The sequence below is a fragment of the Carlito syrichta genome, unplaced genomic scaffold (assembly GCF_000164805.1).
Source record: "Carlito syrichta isolate Samal-C Ts95f unplaced genomic scaffold, Tarsius_syrichta-2.0.1 Scaffold307281, whole genome shotgun sequence".
NCBI classification, from domain to species: Eukaryota; Metazoa; Chordata; class Mammalia; order Primates; family Tarsiidae; genus Carlito; species Carlito syrichta.
The window spans coordinates 7,007-31,079 of NW_007251377.1; the positions used below are offsets into that span (position 1 = coordinate 7,007).

The 24,073-nt window shown below is 51.6% G+C and overlaps 2 protein-coding genes across 2 annotated transcripts; one reads left to right on the forward strand and one right to left on the reverse strand.

Moving 5' to 3' along the window:
• The first annotated feature begins 9,967 nt into the window (after positions 1 to 9,967).
• Positions 9,968 to 13,780, forward strand: SLC7A4 (solute carrier family 7 member 4). Its single transcript, XM_008064314.1, has 5 exons — positions 9,968 to 10,011; positions 10,708 to 11,738; positions 12,197 to 12,837; positions 13,089 to 13,197; positions 13,308 to 13,780. The coding sequence occupies exons 2-5, from the start codon at positions 10,757 to 10,759 to the stop codon at positions 13,481 to 13,483; spliced, it is 1,908 nt and encodes a 635-aa protein (XP_008062505.1). The 5' UTR covers positions 9,968 to 10,011; positions 10,708 to 10,756; the 3' UTR covers positions 13,484 to 13,780.
• A 2,303-nt stretch (positions 13,781 to 16,083) lies between these two features.
• P2RX6 (purinergic receptor P2X 6) lies at positions 16,084 to 23,657 on the reverse strand. Its single transcript, XM_021715683.1, has 12 exons — positions 23,494 to 23,657; positions 22,729 to 22,879; positions 21,263 to 21,334; positions 19,597 to 19,672; positions 19,312 to 19,405; positions 19,151 to 19,231; positions 18,915 to 19,056; positions 18,717 to 18,826; positions 16,821 to 16,914; positions 16,645 to 16,710; positions 16,397 to 16,474; positions 16,084 to 16,281 (listed from the first exon to the last, which is right to left on the reverse strand). The coding sequence occupies exons 1-12, from the start codon at positions 23,655 to 23,657 to the stop codon at positions 16,084 to 16,086; spliced, it is 1,326 nt and encodes a 441-aa protein (XP_021571358.1).
• Positions 23,658 to 24,073: the final 416 nt, after the last annotated feature.

Below are 24,073 nucleotides of genomic sequence, written 5' to 3' on the forward strand. Positions count from 1 at the left end.
AGAAAGAAAGAAAGAAAGAAAGAAAGAAAGAAAGAAAGAAAGAAAGAAAGTTCAGGCAGCTAGCCAGGGGCTTCCTGAGAGTGGTATTTGGAAAGCCAGGTGTGGGACTCTCCCCAGACTGACCCGACCTAGGGGGTGCCGGGAACCAGGGTTAGTCTTTTGCAGAGAGACTGGCAGGAACTGGGAGAAAAATGGAGCAGGTGGGGATAGACGTATCTGCTGTTGCCAGGGCTGGAGAATGAAAGAAGAAAGGACTGGGAAGTCAGTTTATGAAATACAATGGGGGTAAATTTGGAAAGGTAATGTGGGCCGATATGCTGGTAGACTTTGAATGATAGAGTTTGAGCTGGCTTTGCCCCAGGAAAATATAAGACTTGGGGGAGGGACAGGATGGGGACAGAGACAACAAGCTTTGGGAAGCAGACAAAACTGGAGAAAAAGAACAATGAGGACAGATTTGGGAGAAATGCAAGACTCCTTTCATTTCTATTCTCCCCACAAAAAATGCCCTCAGAAACTGGGGAAGGCCCGGACTACCTGAAGTTAACACCTTAATATGAGTGATCTCATTTGGATGCTAACGGAAAGGGAAACTCCAGGAGACTGAAGGACAAGGGAACTGGGTCTCACATGGTGTATAGACTCAGGGATTAAGGGGTGACAGGGTGCATTGACCTGGGTTAGGCAAAGAGAAGGGGCCAACTTGGGACAAAACAGTGGTCTCCCAGCCTTGAAGGCTGTCCTGTGCTTTGCAGGTTCCATCTCTCTCAGCACTCATCCCCTCCTGCCCCAGAGGTAGGAGTTCAGGAAAGACGGTGGGCCAGTGTTCTTTCTTGAAATGAGTTTGGTGCTTTATCTTTTATAAAAGCTTTATTTACATACCGTAATACTCACAGTACAGTGGTCCTTAATATATTCACAGAATTGTGCAAACATTACTTCTCTAATTTCAGAACATTTTCACCATCCCAAAAGAAACCCTGTATCCATTGACAGCCATTCCCCATTCCCCCGCCCCATGCCCTGAACCCCTCATCTGTCCTCTGTCTCTAAGGATTACCTTCTTCTGGATATTTCATATAAATGAAGTCATACATTATGTGGTCTTCTGTGATAAGCTTCTTTCACTTAGCAAAATTTTTTTCAAGATTCATCTGTGTTATATTACCACTTTATTCATTTTTATGGGCAAGTAATATTCCATTATATGGCTAAGTCACATTTTATTTATCCATTATTATTTGATGGGCATTTAGATTGTTTATACTTTTTGGCTATTATGAGTAATACTGCTATGAAAATTCACTATACACTATTTTGTTCAGATGTTAGTTTTACTGTGTTAGTTCTGTTTTTGTTTTAGATAGGGTCTCCCTCTGTTGCCCAGGCTGGAGTGCAGTGGTGTCATTATAGCTCACTGCAGCTTTGACTTCCTGAGTTCAAGGGAACCTTCTACCTCAATCTTCTGGGTAACTACAGGCATGCACCACCATGTCTGACACTTATTTTATTTTTTGCAGAGACAGGATCTTGCTATGTTGCCCAGGCTGATCCCCAACTCCTGGCCTCAAGCAATCCTCCTTCCTCAGTCTCCCAAAATGTTGAGATTTCAGGAATAAGCCACTGTGTCCAGCCTGGATGCATGTTTTCATTTCTCTTGGGTATATGTACATAGGAGTGAAATGGCTGGATCATATAGTAACTTGATATTTAACATTTTAAAGAACTGCTCAACTGTTTTCCAAAGTGGCTGCATCATCTTACATTCTCACCAGCAATGTACGAGGGTTCCAATCACTCCATATCCTCTCCAATGTTTGTTGTTATCTGACTTTTTTCTATAGCCATCCTGGTAGGTATAAAGTGATATCTCACTGGGGTTTTGATTTGCATTTTCCTGATGACTAATGATATCAAGAGTCTTTCTATGTGCTTATTGGGCATTTGTAGATCTTTTTTGGATAAATGTCTATTCATATTCATTGTTTATTTTTAAGTTGTGCTATTTACCTTTTTTGATGTTTATTTATAAGAGTTCTTTATATATTCTGGATATGATCCTCTTATGAGATATATGATTTGCAAATATTTTCTCCCATTCTGTGGATTATCTTTCCACTTTCTTGGTGGTGTCTTTTGAAGCATAAAAACTTTTTTACTTGGAAGAAGTCCAATTTATTTATATTTTTCTTTGGTTGTTTGAAGTTTTGGTGTCATATTTAAGAAAGCATTGCCTAATCCAGGGTCAGAAAGATTTATTCCTATATTTTCTTTAAGAGTTTTATAGCTTTAGTTCTTATATTTAGGCCTTTGATAAATTTTGAGTTAATATTGGCATGTGGTATGAGGTAGGGGTGCAACTTCATCCATTTGCATGTGGATATCTAGTTGTCTCAGCTCATTTTGTTGAAAAGATGATTCTTTCCCCATTAGATTGATTTGGCATCCTTGTCAAAAATAAATTGGTCATCAAGAGAATGAGAAGACAAGTTACAGACTGGGAGGGAATATTTATAAAAGACATCCGATAAAGGACTATTACTCAAAATATACAGAGAACTCTTAAAAATCAACAATAAGAAAAGGAAGAAACCGATTTAAAAGTAAACAAAATAGCCGGGCTCGGTGGTTCAGCCTGTAATCCCAGTGCTTTGGGATGCTGAGGTGAGTGGATTACCTGAGACCACGGGTTTGAGACCCACCTGGGCAACTTGGCGAGACCTCATCTCTACAATAAATCAAAAAATTAACCGGGCATGGTAGCACTCACCTGTAGTTCTGGCTACTTGGAGGGTTGAGGTGGAAGGATCACTGGAGCCCAGCAGGTCTAGGCTGCAGTGGCCGGGAGTGTGCCACTCCACTCCAGTCTGGGTAACAGAGTGAGACTCCAACTCAAAAAAGAAAAAAAAAAGTAAGCAAAATATCTGAACAGACATCTCAGCAAAGAAGATATACAGATGGCAAAAAAGTGAAAAGATGCTTGATAACAAATGTCATTAGAGAATTGCAGATTAAAACAGTGAGTACCAAGTGAACTATCATAGAAGCAAAGAACTGGATACCACATGTTCTCACTCATAAGTAGTTCCTGAACATTAGTCACGCTAGCACAAGAGTGGGACAGGCAGATGCTGGGCACTGCTAGGGAAGGGAAAGAGGGAGTAGGGAGAGGGACACATAGCAACACAAGGGTACCTAGTCCACTACTAAGGGAAGAGAGAGGGCCAGCTAGAAACCCAAACTTCACCTGCATGCAGCCCACTTTTGTAGTGAATGCTCACTTGTATCCCACAACTCTAAAATGAATAAACAAACAGACAAATAAATAAATAAAACCAAACACAACAATGAGGGCCAGACCTGGTGACCCATGCCCATAATCCCCAAACTTTAGAAGGCCAAGGTGAGCCCAGGAGTTCAAAACCAGCCTGGACAACATAATGAGACCTCATCTCTGCAAAAAAAACCCCCACAAAAATTAGCAGGGTGTGATGGCCTGAACCTGTAGCCTCAGCTACCTGGGAAGCTGAGGTAGAAGGAGCACTTAAGCCCAGGAAGTCAAGGCTGCGGTGAACTGTGATTGTGCCACTGCATTCCAGTCTCGGTGACAGAGTGAGGCCCTGTCTCAACAAAACAAAACAAAGAACCACAGTGACTACATCTATTAAATGGTCAAAATCTAGAATTCTGGCTGGGCACGGTGTCTCACTCCTGTAATCCCACCACTTTCAGAATCCAAGGTGAGAGGATTGCCTGAGCCCAGGGGTTCGAGACCAGCCTAGGTAACTTGGTGAGACCTCATCTCTACAATGAATAAAAAAATTAGTCAGGTGTGGTGGCATGTACCTGTAATTCCAGCAAATTGGAAGGTTGAGATGGAAGGATTGCCCAAGCTCAGCAGGTTGAGGCTGTGGCAGCATGAGTATACCACTGCACTCCATCCTGGGCAACAGAGGAGACTCTGACTCAAATAAAATAAAATAAAAATATAAAATAAAAATACAGAACAATGACAATGAAAAATGCTGATGAAAATGTGGAATAACAGGAACCCTCATTCATGCTGATGGAAATGCAAAATGGTGCAGCCACGTTGAAAGACAGTTTGGCAATTTCTGACAAAGCTAAACATATTCTTACCATACGACCCAGCAATCGCACTCTTCAGTATTTACCCCAGTGAGTTGAAAACATATGTCCACACAAAAACCTGCACAAAGATGTTTATAGTGACTTTATCCATAATTACCAAAACTTGGAAGCAACCAAAGATGACTTCCAGTAGGTGAACGTATATATAAACTGTGGTACAACCAGTGCTATTTCAGTGCTAAAAAGAAATGAGCTATCAAGCCACGAAAATACATGTAGGAACTTCACACACATTACTAAGTGAAAAAAGTCACTCTGAAAAGGCTACATGCTGTACAATTGCAGCTATATGCCATTTTGGAAAAGATAAAACTGTGGAGATAATAAAAAGATTGGTAGTTGCTAGGGATTAGGGAGAGAAAAGGATGGATAGGCAAAATACAGAGGATTTTTTAGGGCAGTGAAACTATTCTGTGTGATACTATAATGGTGTGTACATGTCATAATACATTTATTCAAACCCATGGAATGTACAACAACAAGAGCGAGCCCTATGTAAGCTATGGACTCTAGGTGTCAGTGTAGGTTTATTGCTAATAATAATGTATCACTCTGGGGCTGGATGTCAATAGTGAGAGAAGCTATGCATGTGTGAGGGCAGGGAGCATACAGGAACTCTCTGTAATGTCTGCTCAATATTTCTGCAAACCTAAAATTACTCTGAAAAATAAAATCTAGTTTTGTTTTTGAGTACAGTGGCTACTCATAGGTGCGATCATAGCACAATCCAGCCTTAAACTCTTGGGCTCGAGTGATTCTCCCATCTCAGCCTCCTGAGTAGCTGGAACTACAGGCATGTGTCACTGTACCTAGCTAATAAAGTCTATTTTTAAAAAATCAATTGTCCACAAACAGCAGGGTTTATTTCTGGATTTTCAATATAGATCTATTCTGTATAGATCTATATTGTCTACCCTTGTCAGTCCCTTAGTCTTGATTACTGTAACTTTGTAGTCAGTTTAGAAATGAGGAATTGTGAGGCCTCCCACTCTGTTATTTTTCAAAAATATTTTAGCTATTCTGAGACCCTTGCATTTCCATCTAAATTTTGGATTCATTTTGATAAAGTCTGCAAAATATGCAGTTGAGATTTTGATAGGAATTGCACTGAGTCTGTAGACCAATATGAGAAACACTGCCATCTTAATAATATAAAATCTGGCCAGGCACAGTGGCTCACGCCTGTAATCCCAGCACTTTGGGAGGCAGAGACGAGAGGATTGCCTGAGCTCAGGGGGTCGAGATCAGCCTGAGCAACATGGCGAGATCTCGTCTTTACGATTAAAAAAAAAAAAAATTAGTTGGGTATGGTGGCACATGCCTGTGGTTCCAGCTACTTGGAAGGCTAAAGTGGAAGGATCACCTAAGCCAAACAGGTCAAGGCTGCAGTGGCCGTGAGCATGCCACTGCACTCCAGCCTGAGCGACAGAGTGAGACTCTGACTCAAAAATAAAAAATAAAATAATAAGCCGGGCTTGGTGGCTCAGCCTGTAATCCCGCGCCTTTGGGAGGCTGAGGTGAGTGGATTGCCTGAGCCCGCGGGTTCAAGACCCACCTGGGCAGCAAGACCTCATCTCTACAATAAATCAAAAAATCAGCCTGGCGTGGTAGCGCATGCCTGTAATTCCGGCCACTTGGAAGGCTGAGGCGGAAGGATCGCTAGAGCCCAGCAGGCGAGGCTGTAGTGGTCAGGAGCAGTCACTGCACTCCAGTCTGGGCGATCGAGTAAGACTCCAACTAAAAAAAATAATAATAATAAAATAAAATAATAATTATACAAAATCTTACAGTCTATGAACATGGGCTGTCTTTCTATTTATTTTTATTGTGTTTAATTTATTGCAGTGATGTTTAGTAGCTTACTGTATACACAGTGTACATTTCTTTTATTAAATTTATTCTAAGTATTTTATTTTTTATTTTATTTATTTATTCTTTGAGCTGAAGTCTCACTCTGTCATTGCTGGTGTACAGAAATACAATTGATTTTTGTATTATTATCTTGTATTTTGCACCTTTGCTGAACTTGTTTATTATTAATAATTCAGTAGTTTTTTTATTTTTATGAATTCCTTGGGATGTTCCTGGCTTGTATATATATGTATTGGGGGGGTGAGAGGGGGTGGGATTGTTGTAATCTGAACACCATTTTTCAAAAAAATTTATTCTTATTTAATTATTTTTTGTAGAGATGTGGTCTCACTTTATTGCCCAGGCTGGTCTTGAACCTCTAGCCCCAACCAATTCTCTTGCTTCAACCTCCCAAAGTGCTAGGATTATAGGTGTGAGATACCGTGCCTGGCCACCTTAGAATTTCCTGTGAAATCATGTCATCTGTGATGAGGGATAGTTTTACTTCTTCCTTTCCAATTGGGATTCCATTTATTTCATTTTCTTGTCTAATTGCCCTGGCTAGAGTACAAAGTTACAATGTTAATCCAAATGATGAGAGTGAACATCCTTATGTTGATTCTGATCTTAGAGAATAGCTTTTGGTCTTTTTAGTAAATTAGCTGTGGACTTTTGGACAAGTTTCAGGATAGAGAATGTTCCCTTCTATCCCTAGTTTGTTGACTGCTTTCTATATTTCTTTTTTTTTATTATTTTTTATTTGGAGTCTCACTCTGTGACCCAGACTGGAGTGCAGTGGCCGCTCCCGGTCACTGCAGCCTCAATCTGCTGGGCTCCGGCGATCCTTCCGTCTCAGCCCTCCTAGTAGCTGGAACTACAGGCACGCGCTACCACGCCTGGCTCATTTTTTGATTTATTGTAGAGATGAGGCCTCGCCAAGTTGCCCAGGTGGGTCTCGAACCCGAGGGCTTAAGCAATCCACTCACCTCAGCTTCCCAAAGTGCTGGGATTACAGACTGAGCCTCTGAGCCCAGCTTGCTTTCTATATTTCTATTGAGATGATTGTGTGGCTTTTGTTCTTTATTCTATTAGTATGGTGTATTACACTGGTTTATTTTCATATGTTCAATCAACCTTGAATTCCTGGGATAAATCACACCTGGTCCTTTTTTTCATGTTGCAGGATTTGATTTCTAGTAGTTTTCCCTCAGTATTTGCAGGGGATTGGTTCTAGGAAACCATCCCCCCATTTATACATCAAATCCAAATTCAAAAGTTGTGTATACTCAAGTACTGCAATTGACCCTATAGAATCTGCTTTTAGGAAAAGTCAGCCCTCTGTATATGTGGGTTTTGTACACTGTATATTGAGTTGCTTTTGTATGCTTGGTTGGTTGCTGTAAAGATGAGGTTTTGCTATGTTTGCCCAGGCTGATCCTTAGCTCCTGTCCTCAAGTGATTCTCCTGCCTAAGCCTCCAAAGTGCTGAGATTACAGGCATGAGTCACCGTGCCCAGCTAATTTTCTGATTTATCGCCAAGTTGCCCAGGCTGGTCTTGAACTCCTGGGCTCAGGCAATCCTCTTGCCTTGGCCTCCCAAAGTGCTGGGATTACAGGCATGAGCCACTACACCCAGAGCCCAGCTAATTTTTTAAAATAAATTTTTGTAGAGATGAAGTCTCACTATTCTTTTTTTATGATGCCTTTGTCGAGTTTGGAGTCAGAGTAATTCTGGTCTTGTAGAATGAGTTGGAAAATATTCCCTCCTTTTTTTTTTCCTGATGGCTTATTGTTACTATATCTTCATGGTGTTGATCTGTGTAATTGCCTCACTCAGTGGGGTCCCAGCACTTGGCCCAGTCATATCCCTTGGAATGTACAATTTACTGTATCAACCATGCTTGGCCTCCAATAATCCATTGTATGTTAGTGCCTGTGGCAGGGGTGTGATTAGAGTCCTTTTCTGGGGAGATAAAAAGTTAGCACTCCAGCCGGGCTCGGTGGCTCAGCCTGTAATCCCGCGCCTTTGGGAGGCTGAGGCGAGTGGATTGCCTGAGCCCGCGGGTTCGAGACCCGCCTGGGCAGCGAGACCTCATCTCTACAATAAATCAAAAAATCAGCTGGGCGTGGTAGCATGCGCCTGTAATTCCGGCTACTTGGAAGGCTGAGGCGGAAGGATCGCCGGAGCCCAGCAGGCGAGGCTGCAGTGGCCGGGAGCGGCCACTTCACTCCAGTCTGGGTGACAGAGTGAGACTCCAACTCAAAAAAAAAAAAAAAAAAAAAAAAAAAAGTTAGCACTCCAAAATGCTACACACCAGCAATTAGTTGCTCATTGATAAGGCCTTAGGGGAACCCCATTACAAAACTGCTCAATCCTCAGCCATTAATGCTCATTGGTAAGGCCTTGGGGGAACTTCCATTACAAAACTGCCTAATCCTCTGCTGGATGCGGTGGCTCATATCTGTAATCTCAGCAATTTTAGAGACTGAGGTGGGAGAATAGCTTGAGCCCAGGAGTTCGAGACCAGATTGGGTAACATAGTGAGACTTCAACTCTACCCCAAAAAAAGGTCAAAAATATTTGATGGGTGTGGTGGCATGTGCCTGTAGTTCAGTTACTGGGAGGCTGAAGAAGAAGGATCATCTGAGCCCAGGAGGTCTAGGCAGCAGTGAGTGGTAATTGTGCCATTGCACTCCAGCCTTGGTAACAGAGTGAAACTCTGACTCAAAGAAAAAGAAAATTGTCTAAGACTCTTGGTCTGAAATGTAGTTTTCTAGACATTTGTGGCAGCATTTCAGGACAAGGGACATTTGCTCAAGCAGTATAAGGATGGGTTAAGGGAGATATCATCCCACGGGAAATGGGAGCTCAACTGAGAAGTTTCTCAAGACACTTATCAGCCAAATATCAGAGGCCAAGGGGGCTGGTCACAGCAGAGTGTTCCAGGTGGCATCATCTTTTCTGGGAGTTCACTATCCTGTCAGCAGTCGACATTGTGACAGGTGGCAGGTGGCCCTAAGATCTAATCCCATGAGCCACATGTAAATCTGAAAGCAAGTCCAGTGTACATTTCTAGGGAAAGCAGATGTCTGTTTGGGCTGGGTTGTTATTGTTTTGCTGTGAACAAGTTAATACCTCATCACACCCATTTTCTCACTTACAAAGAAGTGGGAGGAGCAGAAAGACAAGACTCCTTGGCCTTGGAGTAAATAAGCCTGCAGGCAGCCTGTGATGGTCACATGGTGGGACACGGGTCCTGCCCGTAGTGTAGGGACTGGCCTGGAACATTCAGTACACAGTGGTCCTCACTGATAACCAAGAGTAGGGAGCTGCTATTGGAGTGCCCCAGGATCCTCAAGGCCTGCCAGGGGCTCCTAGGCTAGGAGAGGCTGCCGTTGGCATCTGAGGAGCTCTAGAGTTCCCCTGCTGGAGAGCTGCTTGCCTCCTTGCCTGCCTTTGTAGCTGGAGGCTTGGAACAGCCAGCATGAGTTCCACCAGTTCACAGAACACACTTAAAAGGCTGCACTCTCTTGCCAATGTGTAAGGATGGCTACTGCCATCCATTGTACGGGAGAGGTCAGGGATTGCCTGGGACCACTCAGCCAGCCCCATGCCTTCATCCTGCTGTGCTGGAAGCCTGCAGCCCCTAGTCCAGGTGGTGTCCAACTGTGTGGAGTACATATGTCGGGGTGAGGGATGAAGGAGAGTGTCTGCTGCGATGGAAAGAGGATGAACTCCACACCCCCACACCTGGCACTGAATCTCCCCCAGGTGGTCTGGCTAGTCCCTCTTCTGTGAATGGGTCACACGGACAGGGCATCCCTAGAGCATGGTGTGCTGCAGTGGAGACCTTGGGAGCCCTGGGCAGGGTGGGCTCTCCGAGCCTGTGGCGGCGGGTGGGGCCACGTGCCGGGTGGGGCGCCTGAGGACGGGGGCGGGCCCTGCGCCGTCGGCGCGGGCGGGCGGAGCGGGCGCAGCGCAGAGCGGCGGCCGCGGTGGCGACAGCAGGTGGGTCGCAGCGGGCGCTACCGGGACCGGCTCAGGACAGAGAGCAGGCGGAGTCTCAGGTGTCTGGGGACGTGGCGCGGCGCAGCTGGTTCGGGCGGCTGCGGCGTGCGGGGCTTGGGTGGTGCGTAGCTGGCTCTAGGGCGTAGGGCCCAGGGCCCTTACATTCCGCCTGGAGCGCTGATATCCCTGCCTGGTGGCGGGGCAGGTGTGGGAGTGGGGAGTTACCGGGAGAAGACGGGTGGGGGCGGGTGTGTGTGGGTGGCAGGGGGAAGTGTTGCACGCCAGTGTCGGAGGCCAGGTGACTGCCAGGGCCACGCCCGCCCCGGGCGGCTCTGTTCCGGGTCCTGGCCATGTTTCACTCGATCCTGGATCCCAACCACTGGCTGTCCCCCCCGCCCCCCTCCCCCTCGTTTCCTCGGGCTACCCCCTCCCCATCCTCAAGGCCAACGGGCAGGTGCCCAGGTGTGGCTCCACCAGCCTCCTCTGCGGCCTGGGAAGCAGACCAGACCTCCATGCTTCCTTGCCACCTCCTGCATGCAGGCCCTGAGCCCTGTTCCATCCCAGCCCACCAGCAGGCCAATGGTGTGGGTGCCCAGGTCTCCAGGGCAGGGACAGAGAGAAGACTGAGGGTGGATGCTCCAGGAGGGACCGAAGGATGGCCAGAACCCAGCTGGTCATTCTGTCATTCCCTTCTAGCCCTAGTAAGTTCCAACAGCTGGTTTGGTGCTCTTGTCAGCCACCTGCCATGGTCCGGGGACTGCCCAGTGCTGCCAGCGTGGCACGCTTCTGCCAGAAGTTGAACCGGCTGAAGCCGCTGGAGGAGTCCACCATGGAGACGTCACTGCGGCGCTGCCTGTCCACGCTGGACCTGACCCTGTTGGGTGTGGGTGGCATGGTGGGCTCAGGCCTCTACGTGCTCACAGGCACTGTGGCCAAAGACATGGCCGGCCCCGCTGTGCTCTTGTCCTTTGGTGTGGCCGCCGTGGCCTCCCTGCTGGCGGCCCTATGCTATGCAGAATTTGGGGCACGAGTGCCCCGCACGGGCTCTGCCTACCTGTTCACCTATGTATCCGTGGGTGAGTTGTGGGCCTTCCTCATTGGCTGGAACGTGCTCCTTGAATACCTCATTGGTGGCGCTGCTGTGGCCCGCGCCTGGAGTGGCTACCTGGACTCCATCTTCAGCCATGGTATCCGCAACTTCACTGAGACCCATGTGGGTGTCTGGCATGTGCCCCTCTTGGGCCACTCCCCAGACTTCCTGGCTGCTGGCATTATCCTTCTGGCCTCTGCCTTTGTCTCCTGTGGAGCCCGAGTCTCCTCCTGGCTCAACCACACCTTCTCGGTCCTCAGCCTGGTTGTCATCCTCTTCATTATCATCTTGGGCTTCATCCTGGCCCAGCCCCACAACTGGAGTGCTGAAGAGGGTGGCTTTGCACCCTTTGGCTTCTCTGGTGTCATGGCCGGCACTGCCTCTTGCTTCTATGCTTTTGTGGGTTTTGATGTCATTGCTGCCTCCAGTGAGGAGGCCCGGAACCCACGGCAGTCTGTGCCCTTGGCCATTGCCATCTCGCTTAGCCTGGCAGCTGCTGCTTACATCCTTGTCTCCACTGTGCTAACCCTCATGGTGCCCTGGCATAGCCTGGACCCTGACTCCGCGCTTGCCGATGCCTTCTACCGGCGAGGCTACAGCTGGGCTGGCTTCATTGTGGCGGCTGGCTCCATCTGTGGTAAGAGGCCTTTCCAGGCAGGGTGGTGGGGAACAGAGCAGTGGGGCCCTGCCCTGACCTTCCCAGGGAACATACTTCCATCTGGGCCTCAGTTTTACCAGTTGCATAAAGGGTTCAGGAAAGTGCTAATTATTAGTAATTCTCTGCCCAGGCTTGTTGATAGGGGCCTCCCTGAAAATGTTCCATAGAATGTTAGTTCTGGGCATGTGCTCATAGGTTATTTTCTGGGCAGAGGGACTTGATTGTCATCAGATTCTCCAATGGGCCTGTGACCCAAACCAGAGTGTCCCATCCCTGGGCAGGGGGGCTGACAATCCAATACCTCCCTCCCTCTTCATGCTCACTCTGAGAACACAAACTCATGCCCATGCTCCCAGGAGACCCCCATGCCCTGGCCCCCAGGAGAGGCCCTGGTGGGCTCCTCTACCATGCTGACCCTGCCCTGCCCTCTGCCACAGCTATGAATACTGTCCTCCTCAGCAGCCTCTTCTCCCTGCCACGCATCGTCTATGCCATGGCCACCGATGGGCTCTTCTTCCAAGTGTTTGCTCGCGTGCACCCCCGGACGCAGGTGCCTGTGGTGGGCATCCTGGTGTTTGGGTTCCTCACAGCCCTCTTGGCGCTGCTGCTGGACCTGGAGGCGCTGGTCCAGTTCCTGTCCATTGGCACACTGCTGGCCTACACCTTTGTAGCTGCCAGCATCATTGTGCTGCGCTTCCAGAAGGCTTCTCCACCCAACTCCCCAAGCCCGGCCAGTCCTGGCCCCCTAACCAAGGAGCACAGTTCCTTCTCAGACCACATTCAGCTGGTGGGTGCCGTGCAAGCCGCCGTCTCTGAGCCAGGAGAGGTGCGACTGGCCCTGAGGCCCTACCTGGGCTTCCTGGAAGGATGCAGCCCTGGAGCAGCTGTGACATGGGCACTCAGCATCCTGGTGGCCTCAGCCATCACTCTGGGCTGCGTGCTGGTCTTCGGGGGCTCGGCCCTGCAACTCTCGCGCTGGGCCTACATCCTGCTGCTCCTGCTCAGCAGTGTCGTGTTTCTGCTCAGCCTCCTCATCCTATGGGCTCACCAGCAGCAACACCAACAAGACACGTTTCAGGTACCTCCCCCAGCTATCACGGCTTGTGCTCAGCCCCCTCCTCCTCTGCCATCCCAGAATGGACAAGGGCTCCCAGGGTTGGAGAGGCCAAGACATCCATCCCACAACTCTTTCTGCGTGGGGAGTGAGTATGTCTCTCCAGACTCTCAAGAGAGAGAGACAGGCTCTGTGAACTGCTGTGAGATCAGGCTGTGGGCTGGCAGATCTTTCCTGCAGCCCAGCTCAGCCCAGCCCTGTCCTGCCTTCCCTAGATTCCCATGGTGCCCCTGACTCCAGCCCTGAGCATCCTCCTCAACATCTGCCTCATGCTGAAGCTCAGCTACCTCACCTGGGTGCGCTTCTCCATTTGGCTGCTAATGGGTGAGTGGGGACCAAGCTGGAACCCTGAAGGGGTCAGGAGGAGAGCAAGGAGGGCACACAGGACTGGGGCCTGCCCCTCAGGTTCATTTCCCCACTCCCACCCCATGCAGGACTCGTCGTGTATTTTGGCTATGGCATCAGGCACAGCAAGCAGAACCAGCGGGAACCTCCAGGCCTGGCCACCACACACTATGTGGTGTTCCCCGGGGGCAGCCTGGAGGAGATGGTGCAGGCTGTGCAGCCCCCCAGCCAGGCACCAGCCCAGGAGCCTGGCAGCACGGAGTAGCTGGCTGGCCCCCATCCTCGGGAGGCCAGAGGGGCTGGGAGCCCCTTTTCTACCTGGGGCAGCTTGGGTCTGCAGGGCCGCTCAGGCTGGGGATCCTCAGGACCTTAAGAACTTCACCCAGGTGCTGAGCTTGGGGTCTTCAGGAATGGGCCTGGGCCAGCACTGGTGCGGTGGACTCTTGGCTCAGTGCCTTTCTATTTATGACCAACTCCAGCTACCTGGGAAGGTGGGAGGGGGGCCTGCGGGAAGGAGGCCCACAGCCTCGGGGATGCATAATAATAATTGCTTAGCCAGCCATGTGGCCTGCTGTGTGTCCACTGTGGCATTCTTTGTGACATAAAATGAGTCTTTACCTGCCCCAGGGAATCAGGCAATTGTCTCCAATCCACATCAAAGACACTGAGGCTCTGCAAAGGGGAGGTGCCAGTCCTGGGACCATGCTGACTCAGGGACATGGGCAGGACTAAATCCAGGTGTCCTCTCTGATCAGTGCCTTCTGACCTGCTCAGGGGGAGCTACACGTGCCAGGCAAGTTGGGGTTCATGTAGGATCAGGCTCTCCACAAGTCTGCTAGGGGGCAGATCCAGGTAGGAGAGCCTGGGTCCCAAAGAGGCAACCTAGAAAGGGCAGTGGGGTTCCAGGGTCCCCTTGGTTTCCCAGGGCTCCCAGAGAGCATGGTATATGCCTGAGGCCTTCCCTGGGAACATACACACCCACACAGGCACACATCCACATGGGCATACCCACTCCTGCGGACACCTGCCCAAATGGCCCACATGACTACCCTGGGGGTGCAGGCCTGCGTAGACTGAGGTGACAACTGCCACTGCACATATGGTCCTTATGCTCCTGTGTGTACATGAGTGTTTGGGCCTCCTCCAGCTACTTTCCTGCCCACCTGTAGGCTGTAGGGCCTCGATCCTGGATGGGTTCCCAGGAAAGCCCCAGGCCTGCCCCTGTTCTCCCCATGGCTATGTGTGTCCACTGTGGTGCTTCTCCCTTCCCACTCCTACCAACAAGGACTATACAGGAAGCTGCTGGTTTTGTTGACTTTACTCCTCGACTTTCTCCAGCTGAGACACCAGCTTTTCCTGGGCTCCAAGGACAGCCAGGTACATGTGACCTTCCTTGGATACCCAGGTCTCATGGGCCATAGTTCCCCCCAGCCCTTCAGGCCCATCTCCTCATGGACATGGCTCTGGGGACTTAGAGACAGCAGGGACCCCAAAGACTTTGCTGAGGTTCCAGGTGCCAGAAGATTCTAGGTACCAGTCCAGCCTCAGCCCCAACCATGACCCTTCTCAGCATGCCCTGATCACTAGGTACCCCTGATTGAAAGTAATCCCTCACCTCCCTAAAGTGGATTCTCCCAAATCCTGCCCCACCCTGCCCCACCTTGACTCCTGCAGCCCTGCTCCTCCCATCCTGATTGGCCCTGGGGCATGGGTAGGGCTCAAGACCCTAGGAGGATCTTAGAGGCCTGTCAGAGACCTCAGTGTCCTTTTTTAGGGACATTCCTTCCAGCCATTCTACTCTCCCTGGGGTCAGAGTCGGTCCTCCCACATGCAGCTGCCCAGACAGGTTTCTAAAGTGACTTGGACTGCAGTGAATTTCAAATGTCCAGCCTCCCCATCCCCAGAGCTCCCAGGAAGCCTGGTGAACAGGGGTGGAGGGAAGTCACTGAAGAGGTACATAGAAGGTCCCAAAGGACTAAATGACCACCAACTCAGCTACCTCTCCAACTGCTACCCTCTCCTCCCTGTCCTAGCCCTCATAAGCTGAGCAAGTGTGGGCACAACAGGTGCCTACACTACTGCCTGGCAGGCTGGATCATCTGCCTTCCCTACTCCATCTAGGGATGAAGACCTGCCCCAGGGCAAGCCAGGGGCAGAGCAGCTGAAACAATCCCCATCCTCTCCCCAATCAGGCCTCTTTCTACCTGGCCTTTGGTTCTGCAGGCCTGCCCAGGCTGGGGGTCCTCAGGACCTTAAGAACAGCTGCAGGGCAGCTGAGCAGGTAGGGTCTCTACCTACAGTGGGGGTGCAGGCAGGGGGAAGAGGGGGAGGAACCAGGCAGAGTAAGGAATGTGCTGGCCGTTGCTGAGCGGACCTCTGGTAGGAACGTTGGGAACAGAGTCTCGGAGCGAGAGCGCCAGACTCAAATGTAGCAGGAGCCCCACTGGATAGCACCCTACCCTGCGGGCACACCGGACTCTCCCAGTCTCTATGGCTTAGGTCTTTACACAAAATTGGCTTCTAACTGAGCAGGGCATGGTGGTGCACACTGTAGTTCCAGCTACTCTGGAGGCTGAGGTGGGAGGATGGTTTGAGCCCCAGGAGTTGGAGGCTGCACTGAGCTATGATCATGCTACTGCACTCCAGCCTGGGTGACAGAGCAAGACTGTTTCTAAGAAACAAAACAAAACAAACAAAAACTCTTGGCTTTTGTGGCTCTCCAGGAAGGCTGGAGCCAGGAAGGGACCATCTACTTGGGAGATGGAGGGTAGAATTCTTCCCCTAGCACCTGGGTCCTGCTGGGGCTTCATTCCTGAGATTCCCCCCTCTCCTCCCATCCCCCAGCTCCCAACCAACAGGGAAAATCTATAGGCCACAGGAATTCGCCAGTGAGTGGGTGCCAGAGCCCGGGCAGGGCCACCCTGGTGTCGGTGTCTGACTTCCAGTAGCAGGGGCCACGGGGGCAGATGCTGGGCCCTGTCTGAGGCACCTAGGCAGCTGGGCTTGGGATGCAGAAGCCAGTGTGCCCCACATAGAGTTGGCAGTTGCCTTCGGGGCCTTTGCCTGCAAACAAGGAAAGCAGGTCAGGGATTTGACCAACATCCCTTGAAGTGTGGCTGAACCCAGAATCCAGGCAGGGCAGCCCCAGCTCAAGGACCCTGGCAGGCCCACAGCTCACCTCCTCATACTTGGTCCTCCAGTAGAAATGGGCTTCTCTGTCCACATACAGCAGCAGCAGGTCACAGAGGAAGGTGACCTGGAGAGGCAGGGCCGACCCATGTCCTAGTCCCCCACCCTGTCTTCCTGTCACCTCCCCAGCCTTCTCCCTAAGACTCAATGTGCAGGCACGGGGGCTCAGGCATGCATTTGGGCAGACCCAGGCTGGTGCTTCTGCAGCCTGAGATCGCCCATGGTGCTCAGACTCACCACGCCCAGCCAAGCAGCTCCAGTGCCTAGAGTAATGGCCGTGGGGATAAGGCCAAACTTCCCTGCCTGAGAGAGACATGGATTGAGCCTCTTGGGTCATGACTGTCACCTTGTGCTTCCTCCAGCCCCATCTGCCTGGCCCTCCTGCCACCAGCCCCACTCCTATTCGATCCGACCTGCCCAGTGACAAGGATGTCGAAGCGGATCCCGTAAAGCTTGAGCAGGCTCCGGGCCTCCACACCTGGGTGTTCCCACCAGTAAGTGGCTGTCCTGCAGGCAAGAGAGGGTTCCAGTGGTCTGCTCTGCCCTTCCCCAGGCAGGGCTGGTTCTGCCAGGCCTCTGTCTCTCTTATCCACTGACTCCATAAACATCCGCCCCAAGCCTGAATCCTGGGTCTCATCCCTGTGTCATTGCTGAGAAAAGGGGGAAAGGAAACTGAGACTGGCCTCTCAAAAGCCTTCTGCCTGCTGAGAGGGCAGGGGACAGACAGGTCTCCAAACAGACACCAGCACTGGGGGATATCAGATGAAGGGATGGAGCAGGCTCAGGGATGTAAGAGCCCAGAGGTGGGAAGTCAAATTTGGAACTCACTGTCTCCTGGGAACGGGGTGGGCTTCCTGGAGGGAGACATCTGAGGTGGGCATGGAAGAACATGCATGTGGGTAGTCTGCCAGCACAGAGGTGTGAGGAGAAGGAGCCAGCCCCAGTGGTTGAGAAGAGCCGAGGCAGTCAGGGAAGCCAGACCAGGCCTGGTGCACGGAGCTATATCAAGGGGCATCATCCACAGGCCTGGTGGCCATATGTGGCCTTGCATATGCCTGCATGCATGATGAGGTGTTCCTAGGTGGCAGAAGGATCCTGGGGGTCCACTTAGAAGACTCAAAGGGCCGGGCTCAGTGGCTCATGCCTGTAATCCCAGCACTATGGGAGGCTGAGGCAAGAGGATTGCTTGAGCCCGGGAGGTGGAGACCAACCTGGGCAACATAGCAAGACCCTGTCTCTATTTTTAAAAAATGGTAATAATCGAAATAAAACAATAAAAAAAAGACTCAAAGACAATGGGCACAGTGGCTCATACCTGCAATCCAAACATTTCAGAAGGCCAAGCAGGAAGATTGTATGAGCCCACAGGTTCAAGACCAGCCTGGGCAACATAGCAAGACTTCATCTCTACAAAAAATCAAAAAATTAGCTGGGCATTGTGGCAGGTGCCTGTAGTTCCAGATACCTGGGAGGTTGAGGCAGAAGGATCTCCTGAGCCCAGGAAGTTGAGGCAGCAGTCAGCCATGATTGTGCCACTTCACTCCAGCCTGGGTGACAGAGTGAGACCCCTAACCAAAAAAGAAAAGACTCAAAGACACAACAATAAACTTAATGAAAGATCCTTGAGTGCATCCTGGATCGGAACATACAAAGATTTATCACCACTATTGGCACAGTTGGGGAAATTTAAGTATTAGATATATTCTGCCATTAGTCAATTTCTTGACTGTAACAAGAGGACAGTAGTCATGTGGGGAGGGTCTCTGTTCTCAGGACATTGAGAAGGATGAGTTTTTGGATATCTACCACCTGCTTTCAAGCATTTCTGTTTGAGACCGATCAAACTATATCCAGCTCACTCTAGACAAGGAGAGAAGGCAAATTCTACCAGATTGTAAAAACTGGTAAACCTAGATAGAGGGTAAATGGGTGTCTGCGGTACAAGTGTTTGAACTTTTCTAGAGATATTTGAAAAATTGAATATATAGATAAAAGCTGAAGGGGAAAGTAAAAACAAAAGCCCCATGTCATTGATGGGAGATGCTGGAGGCAGGGTTGGGTGGAGGAGGGTCTGGAGGTGAGAAGCCTGAGCTGGAGTGGGGAGGTGCAGGGCTCAAGAGGAGGCTGAATGGTGCCTGTGGGAGATTACATGGGGGCTAAAAATAACACCCCCTCCTGCTCCTGGAACTCCCCCCCCCATACACACAGTGGAACATTCCAAGGGCTGGGCCTGGTGTGGTCTGTCCTGGCTACCATGGGGAGATGGGTAGAGGGGATACAGCCAGGCATGGGGACAGTGGGGGATGCACCTGAAGTTGTAGCTCCTCTCCTGCAGCTGGAAGGAGTAGTGGGGCCGGCAGTCAGAGCCTCCGGTGTCCAGGTCACAATCCCAGTGGATACTGATGCCCACAGAACCACCCTGCACACAGCACATCATTGCTTTACCAGTGGTTGGGCCCAGGACATTCTCTAGAGCCCTCTGGGAACTCTGCCCCCTGAGGACCTACCAGCAACGCCAAGTCCTCAAAGTCCCCTCCAGCCTCGGCCACAAGGTCTCCGATGCGGAACACGGGGCAGTAAGGGCTGGAGTGTGGATCATAGCGGCAGCATTTGAAATAGGTGGGGTCCCAGGTCTCCAAGGTATTGGACCTGGGAGGGGCCAGGAGGTGGGGTAGTAAGAAGGGGCAGGGGACAGGGAAGGTCTGGGGCCAGTCAGGACCAGCAGGGACTTCCCCCTCCTTACTTGGAGAAGTTGAACTTGCTGAAGGTGACAGTATTTTTGATGAACAGTGTGAAGTTCTGAGCCTGGACCAGTAGGGGCCGCCTGTGAGTAGAGGGGAGGTGAGGGCTTCTGCCAGGCCTGAGCCCTGTGCTGGGGTCAGGGGTGTTGGAAGGGACACGTACGTGGGTACGGCACTGCTCTCCACTGGGCACCAGCTCAGGATCTCACAGGTCCTGTGGGTCCCGTTGAACACGACACACTGTCCTGTTTTCATGCCTTGGAAACACAAGATGAACTCTAGGCCCTCAAATCTCCACAGGGCTTGGAGAAGGTATGGGCCGGGGGAGAGGGGAGGGTTGTGAATTGTTGGCAGAATGGAGATACCCAGACAGTGACGCAGTCAGGAGCCGCCCAGGGTCCCAGCCTGGCCCCCCACCCTGGCAGAGGCACTGGAAGAGCCCAGTTACCGTGGCTGTGCGTGCCCATCTCCCCTTCAGGGCAGTCCTTGTCGGCCCAGCAGGTAGCCAATGGGATGGAGGGGTGCTGAAGTGGAGCACATGAAGACAGCAATGTCACCAACGGTCCAGAGGAGGTCTCCCATCTGTGACCCAGCCTCACATTCTGCAAGGACACACTCCTGCCCACCCTAGCTCCCCACAGGGTACCCTGAGTTTGTGACCTCAAGGGAAAGCTGGAGGGTTCAAATAAAAAGAAGCGGTTGAGGGTTGGGGGAGGGCAACAGCCTCCTGGGCAGATGGGGTTATGGGTGCTATATTCCAAAGGAAAAGTCAGACTTCTTCCTACCAAAGGGTGAGCACAGAGTGACTCTTTTCAGACAAGCTCCTCTGGTCCAGTTTGTACAACAGAACAAGGAGGGAGAAGGGACCTTGGGAAGGGTAAGTTCAGGATGCTCGGCATGCTGGGTGGAGGTGCAGGGTGTGGTGACAAAGAGCTGGATGCTAAAGTCCCAGGACCCCATGCACTTGCTGAGGGACCGCAGCTACTCCTTCCCTGATTGCTCTTCTGTAAGACAGGAATGAACAGGAATTGATGCCTGCAGAAGTACAGAGTTATGGGGATCTGCCAGAAGGAAAGTGGGTGAGCTTTCTGGGGGTTCTAGGGAAGAAGGCACCCTTGAACTTCAGGTGCTCTCACAGACATGGTCCTGCCCTGGTCAAGGATGGTCATTGCTGCCCAGGCCACTCAGCTCAGGGCAGCAGGAGGAACATAGCACCAGGGTGGCAAGAGAGGCTGGGGACCTCTGAGAAGCCAGAATGAGATAGAAGGAAGGGGGGACTAAGATGAAGTGGGCAGAGGACAGAGTAGAACCACCTGCTCTGCTTCCCTGTCCCTACCTGTGTCTTGAGTCAACCTCTCCAGTCCACCCCAGCTGGGCCACTGTCTCCTCCAACCTAACCCACTCAGACCTCGGGGCCTCCACTTCTGCCTCTGTCTTCATCCAACTCCCTGCAGCAGCCTAAGTGGGGCATCCCAAGGTGTAGGAGACTGAGCATCCCTACCCTGAGCCCATCCCGTGGCTTCCTTCGGCTTCTGTGATCAAGTCCAGCTCCTTAGTGGAGCTCACAGAGCCCCTGAGATCTCGAGCTGCCCCTTTCCTGCCCCATCAAACCACACTCAGCAACAGGTAGCCCCTGAGACACCTCACCTCACATAACCCAAGGCCCTTGCCCATGCACTGCCCCTGCCTGGAAATCCTGTTCCAACTAAATCTACCTGCTCATCAACTTCTCCTTACTCTTTAAGATTCTGCTCAAGTGCCTCCCTGGGTCCCCCAGCTACAGCCTCTGTCCCTATCGGATGACCTGCCACCTTGGGTGGGCTGTCCATGAAGGTGTTCCTTGAGGTACAGGGGATGAAGTTTTGCAAGCTCACACAGCCTGCTGGCCCAGGGGGAGGCTCACAGGTGTTTGCTGAAGGAGGTGACATTATAAGGAACGTGCTGGGAGCGACCAGGCCACCAAGATCCCAGGAGGAGCTGGCAGGAGCTCTGGTTATTCTCAGGAAGCTAGGTTGTCAACCAGCCTCAGTCCTCAGTAGTTTCACGGGAAGAGCCAGAAGTTCAGACACGGACAAAGTGGAATCGCACAGAGGCTTCTGGGTAAACAAACTTACCTCTGGGCATCTGCCCTGAACTTGGGCTGCTGTCACAAGGAAATTGGTCACCAAGAAGAACACGTTCTCTCCCTAGGAGGCAAGGCTCAAAGTTGGCTCCTGCTTGGCTCCCCCAACCGGAAAGTCCAGAAGCTGGCAGCCTGGTTTGTGAGGAAAGGGGTATTGGCTCCATCTAACCACCAACACTGTCCCCCAGAAGAATGCTTCCAGTAAGGCCGGTGGAAGCAGAGATGGGAGGCTGACTGAGCTTCTGGCCATTTCTGAGTCCAGGGAACCTTATGCCCACATTCACTTTTTTGAGATAAGATATTTTTCTCACATTCACTTTCATTCACTCAACCAGAATTTTCTAACAGCCTCTTGCTTTTAGGCACTGAAGATCCAGAGGTGAGTTGAGCCGAGTGCCTGCCCCAGCTGTAGGGCAGGCAGATCCCCCCCACCCCCACCCCATCACAGGTACAGAAGCGCTGGTACAGCAGAGGTCAGTGGAGCAGATGGTGAGCTTTGCCTGAGGTCAAAGTGTGGCCAAGGACATTTGGAAGGGGTTCTGGCATCCCAGTGCTGCTTGTGAGAGCACTGTACATTTGGAGAATGGGTGCCCAGGAAGGGAGGACAGTGGGTGGGGCAGCAGTTAGGCTATACAGGGACTGGAGCCAGCCTCATGAGAGGGAAGCCTTCCTAAGGTAGACAGCAGGGGCTGCAGGCTCTGATGATAGTGTAAAAGTGCAGCCTGGCTGCTGTGTGGTGTACACCCAGGGTAGGGAGTGGGTAACAGGAGGCGTTAAAGGGCCCACTAGGAGATCACAGGTTCAGCCAGGCATGGCATGGGCAGTAGTGAAGAATGTCCGGAGGGATGGGAAAGGGTGGAGGCTGAGTCCTGGGTCTGGCTTTGTCACTGGTGAATGCCACAGCCCCCATTGAGTGAAGAGAGGCCATGCCAGGAGACAGAAATGATTTTTCTTTGACCTGGTGGGTGTGCATCTGCAAGGCAGCTATGCTTGAGGCAGGTGGTTACTGGGGCTACAATTTAGGCACCAACAGAAAAGAGATGCCTAAATTGAGACTGCAGATGAGCTGGGTGGAGGGAAAAAAGAAATGCAGTCCTAGAGGGGCACAGGAGGAGAGCCCTAGGTCAGGGAGGAGGAACTTCAGGGAGCTCCAGGCCCCGCCTTCCCCCACACCCCTTTCACTCCACTCTCATGCTCAAGCCTGGAGTTCCAGACATCCCACTCTTTTCTGGATGCAGCCTTTGTAAATGCCTTTCCTTTGGCCTGGCTTCTGACCCAGTTCCCTGTCCACCTAGAAGTCTCCATATTCTTGAAAGCCTGTAATGTGGTACTCCTCTGTGAGGCCCTTCCTGAGCCCCTCCAGTTGCCTCTGGCATCACATGCCTCTCTCTTGCACACATTCACTGCAAGTGTCCAAGCTGTCAACTGGCACCCCAGCAGCAGCACAAGGGACCCTACCTGTGGTGGTTTCACGAAGTCGGCCACATCCCACAGACGATTCCCAAGTTCCTTGATCTGGGTCACAGAAACCCCTTTGAGTTTGGTGATAACAGAAATCTGAGGGTCCAGGTCCCGCTCCTGGTAGCCTTTTTTGGCCAGGAGAGCCCACCTGGGGAAGAGATGATGGGCAGTATGGTGTGTCCCCAGCACTCAGTGACCAGTGGTGAAGCTGGGCCCTACATGCTCAGCTTGCTCCCCACACACTCTCTATAGTCTCCCATCCAGCGTCTAGGCCCTGCCTCCTCTCCAGCTTCATTTCCCACTCCAGACCCTTTCAACTGGCCAGAAACTCTGGTCATACATCAGAGAGCTAGTGCCCTCAGATTACCACCTTCACCAGCCAACAACTCCCCACCCAGCCTCAGCTAGACCCAGCTCCCTCCTTAATGACTCCCCTGACTCCTAGCTAGAACTGGTGGTCTCTCTTGGGAAGTTTACTGATACAGCTCTCACAAATGCCAAGGACTACCTCCTGCCCCACCAGAGCACCCCCTGGTCAAGGTTGGGGCCCATCCTGCTCCGTGCCTACAGCTCAACACGGGAATGGGGACAAGGCCCTGGGAAGGAGACAGGTGGGCACACAGGACAAAGCACCCCGCCTCATTCCAAATTGCCACCCTCCCCCACGCCCCCCTCCAGTGGCCCTAAAGAGCCAAACCCTCAACCTAGCAGGACCAACCATGATCCCCCCTGCCAAGCCGGCCAAGAGCTCGTGTCTCTTACCCCACCACATAGGCCACGATCCCGAGCTGCAGCAGCCTCTGCAGGGCACCCACCCGCCAGTTCCTGGTCATCACATATTTTTCTGTCTTGTAATTTAAAAGCCCCCAGCCTGCCGCGGCCCCTAGGGAGCCCATGCTCCCAGCTCCTGCTGGCTGGCAGCGCATGAGTCAGCACAGCAGCTGCAGCTACAGCTGAGTAGGAGGCAAACCAGGCTCCAGAGCCAGGCCAGCCTTTGTTAAAGAGACACTTCCGCTCTGGCAGGGTCCAGCACCCTCCCCTCCCCACCCCCAGCTCTCAGTCTCAAACCCCAGTTACTCTGGGGCTCCCATCCTCTCCAGATTCCCTCTCCTGGGGCCCTGGCACACAGAGAGGGACAGCCATGTCCCTGCCCTCTGGCCTTAGAAAGAGAGGGAGAGAGAGAAAAAGAACACTAAGTGCCGCGGTGATAGGGTGACCTGGCTATGCGAGGTCTCCCATGCCCTCCCGTGGAGCTGTCCCCATGTCCTCAAGTACAGTGACTAAAGCACAAGCGCTGGAGTCAGGCTTTTCCCAGTCGGTGAAAGGGGGTGATGCTAGAACC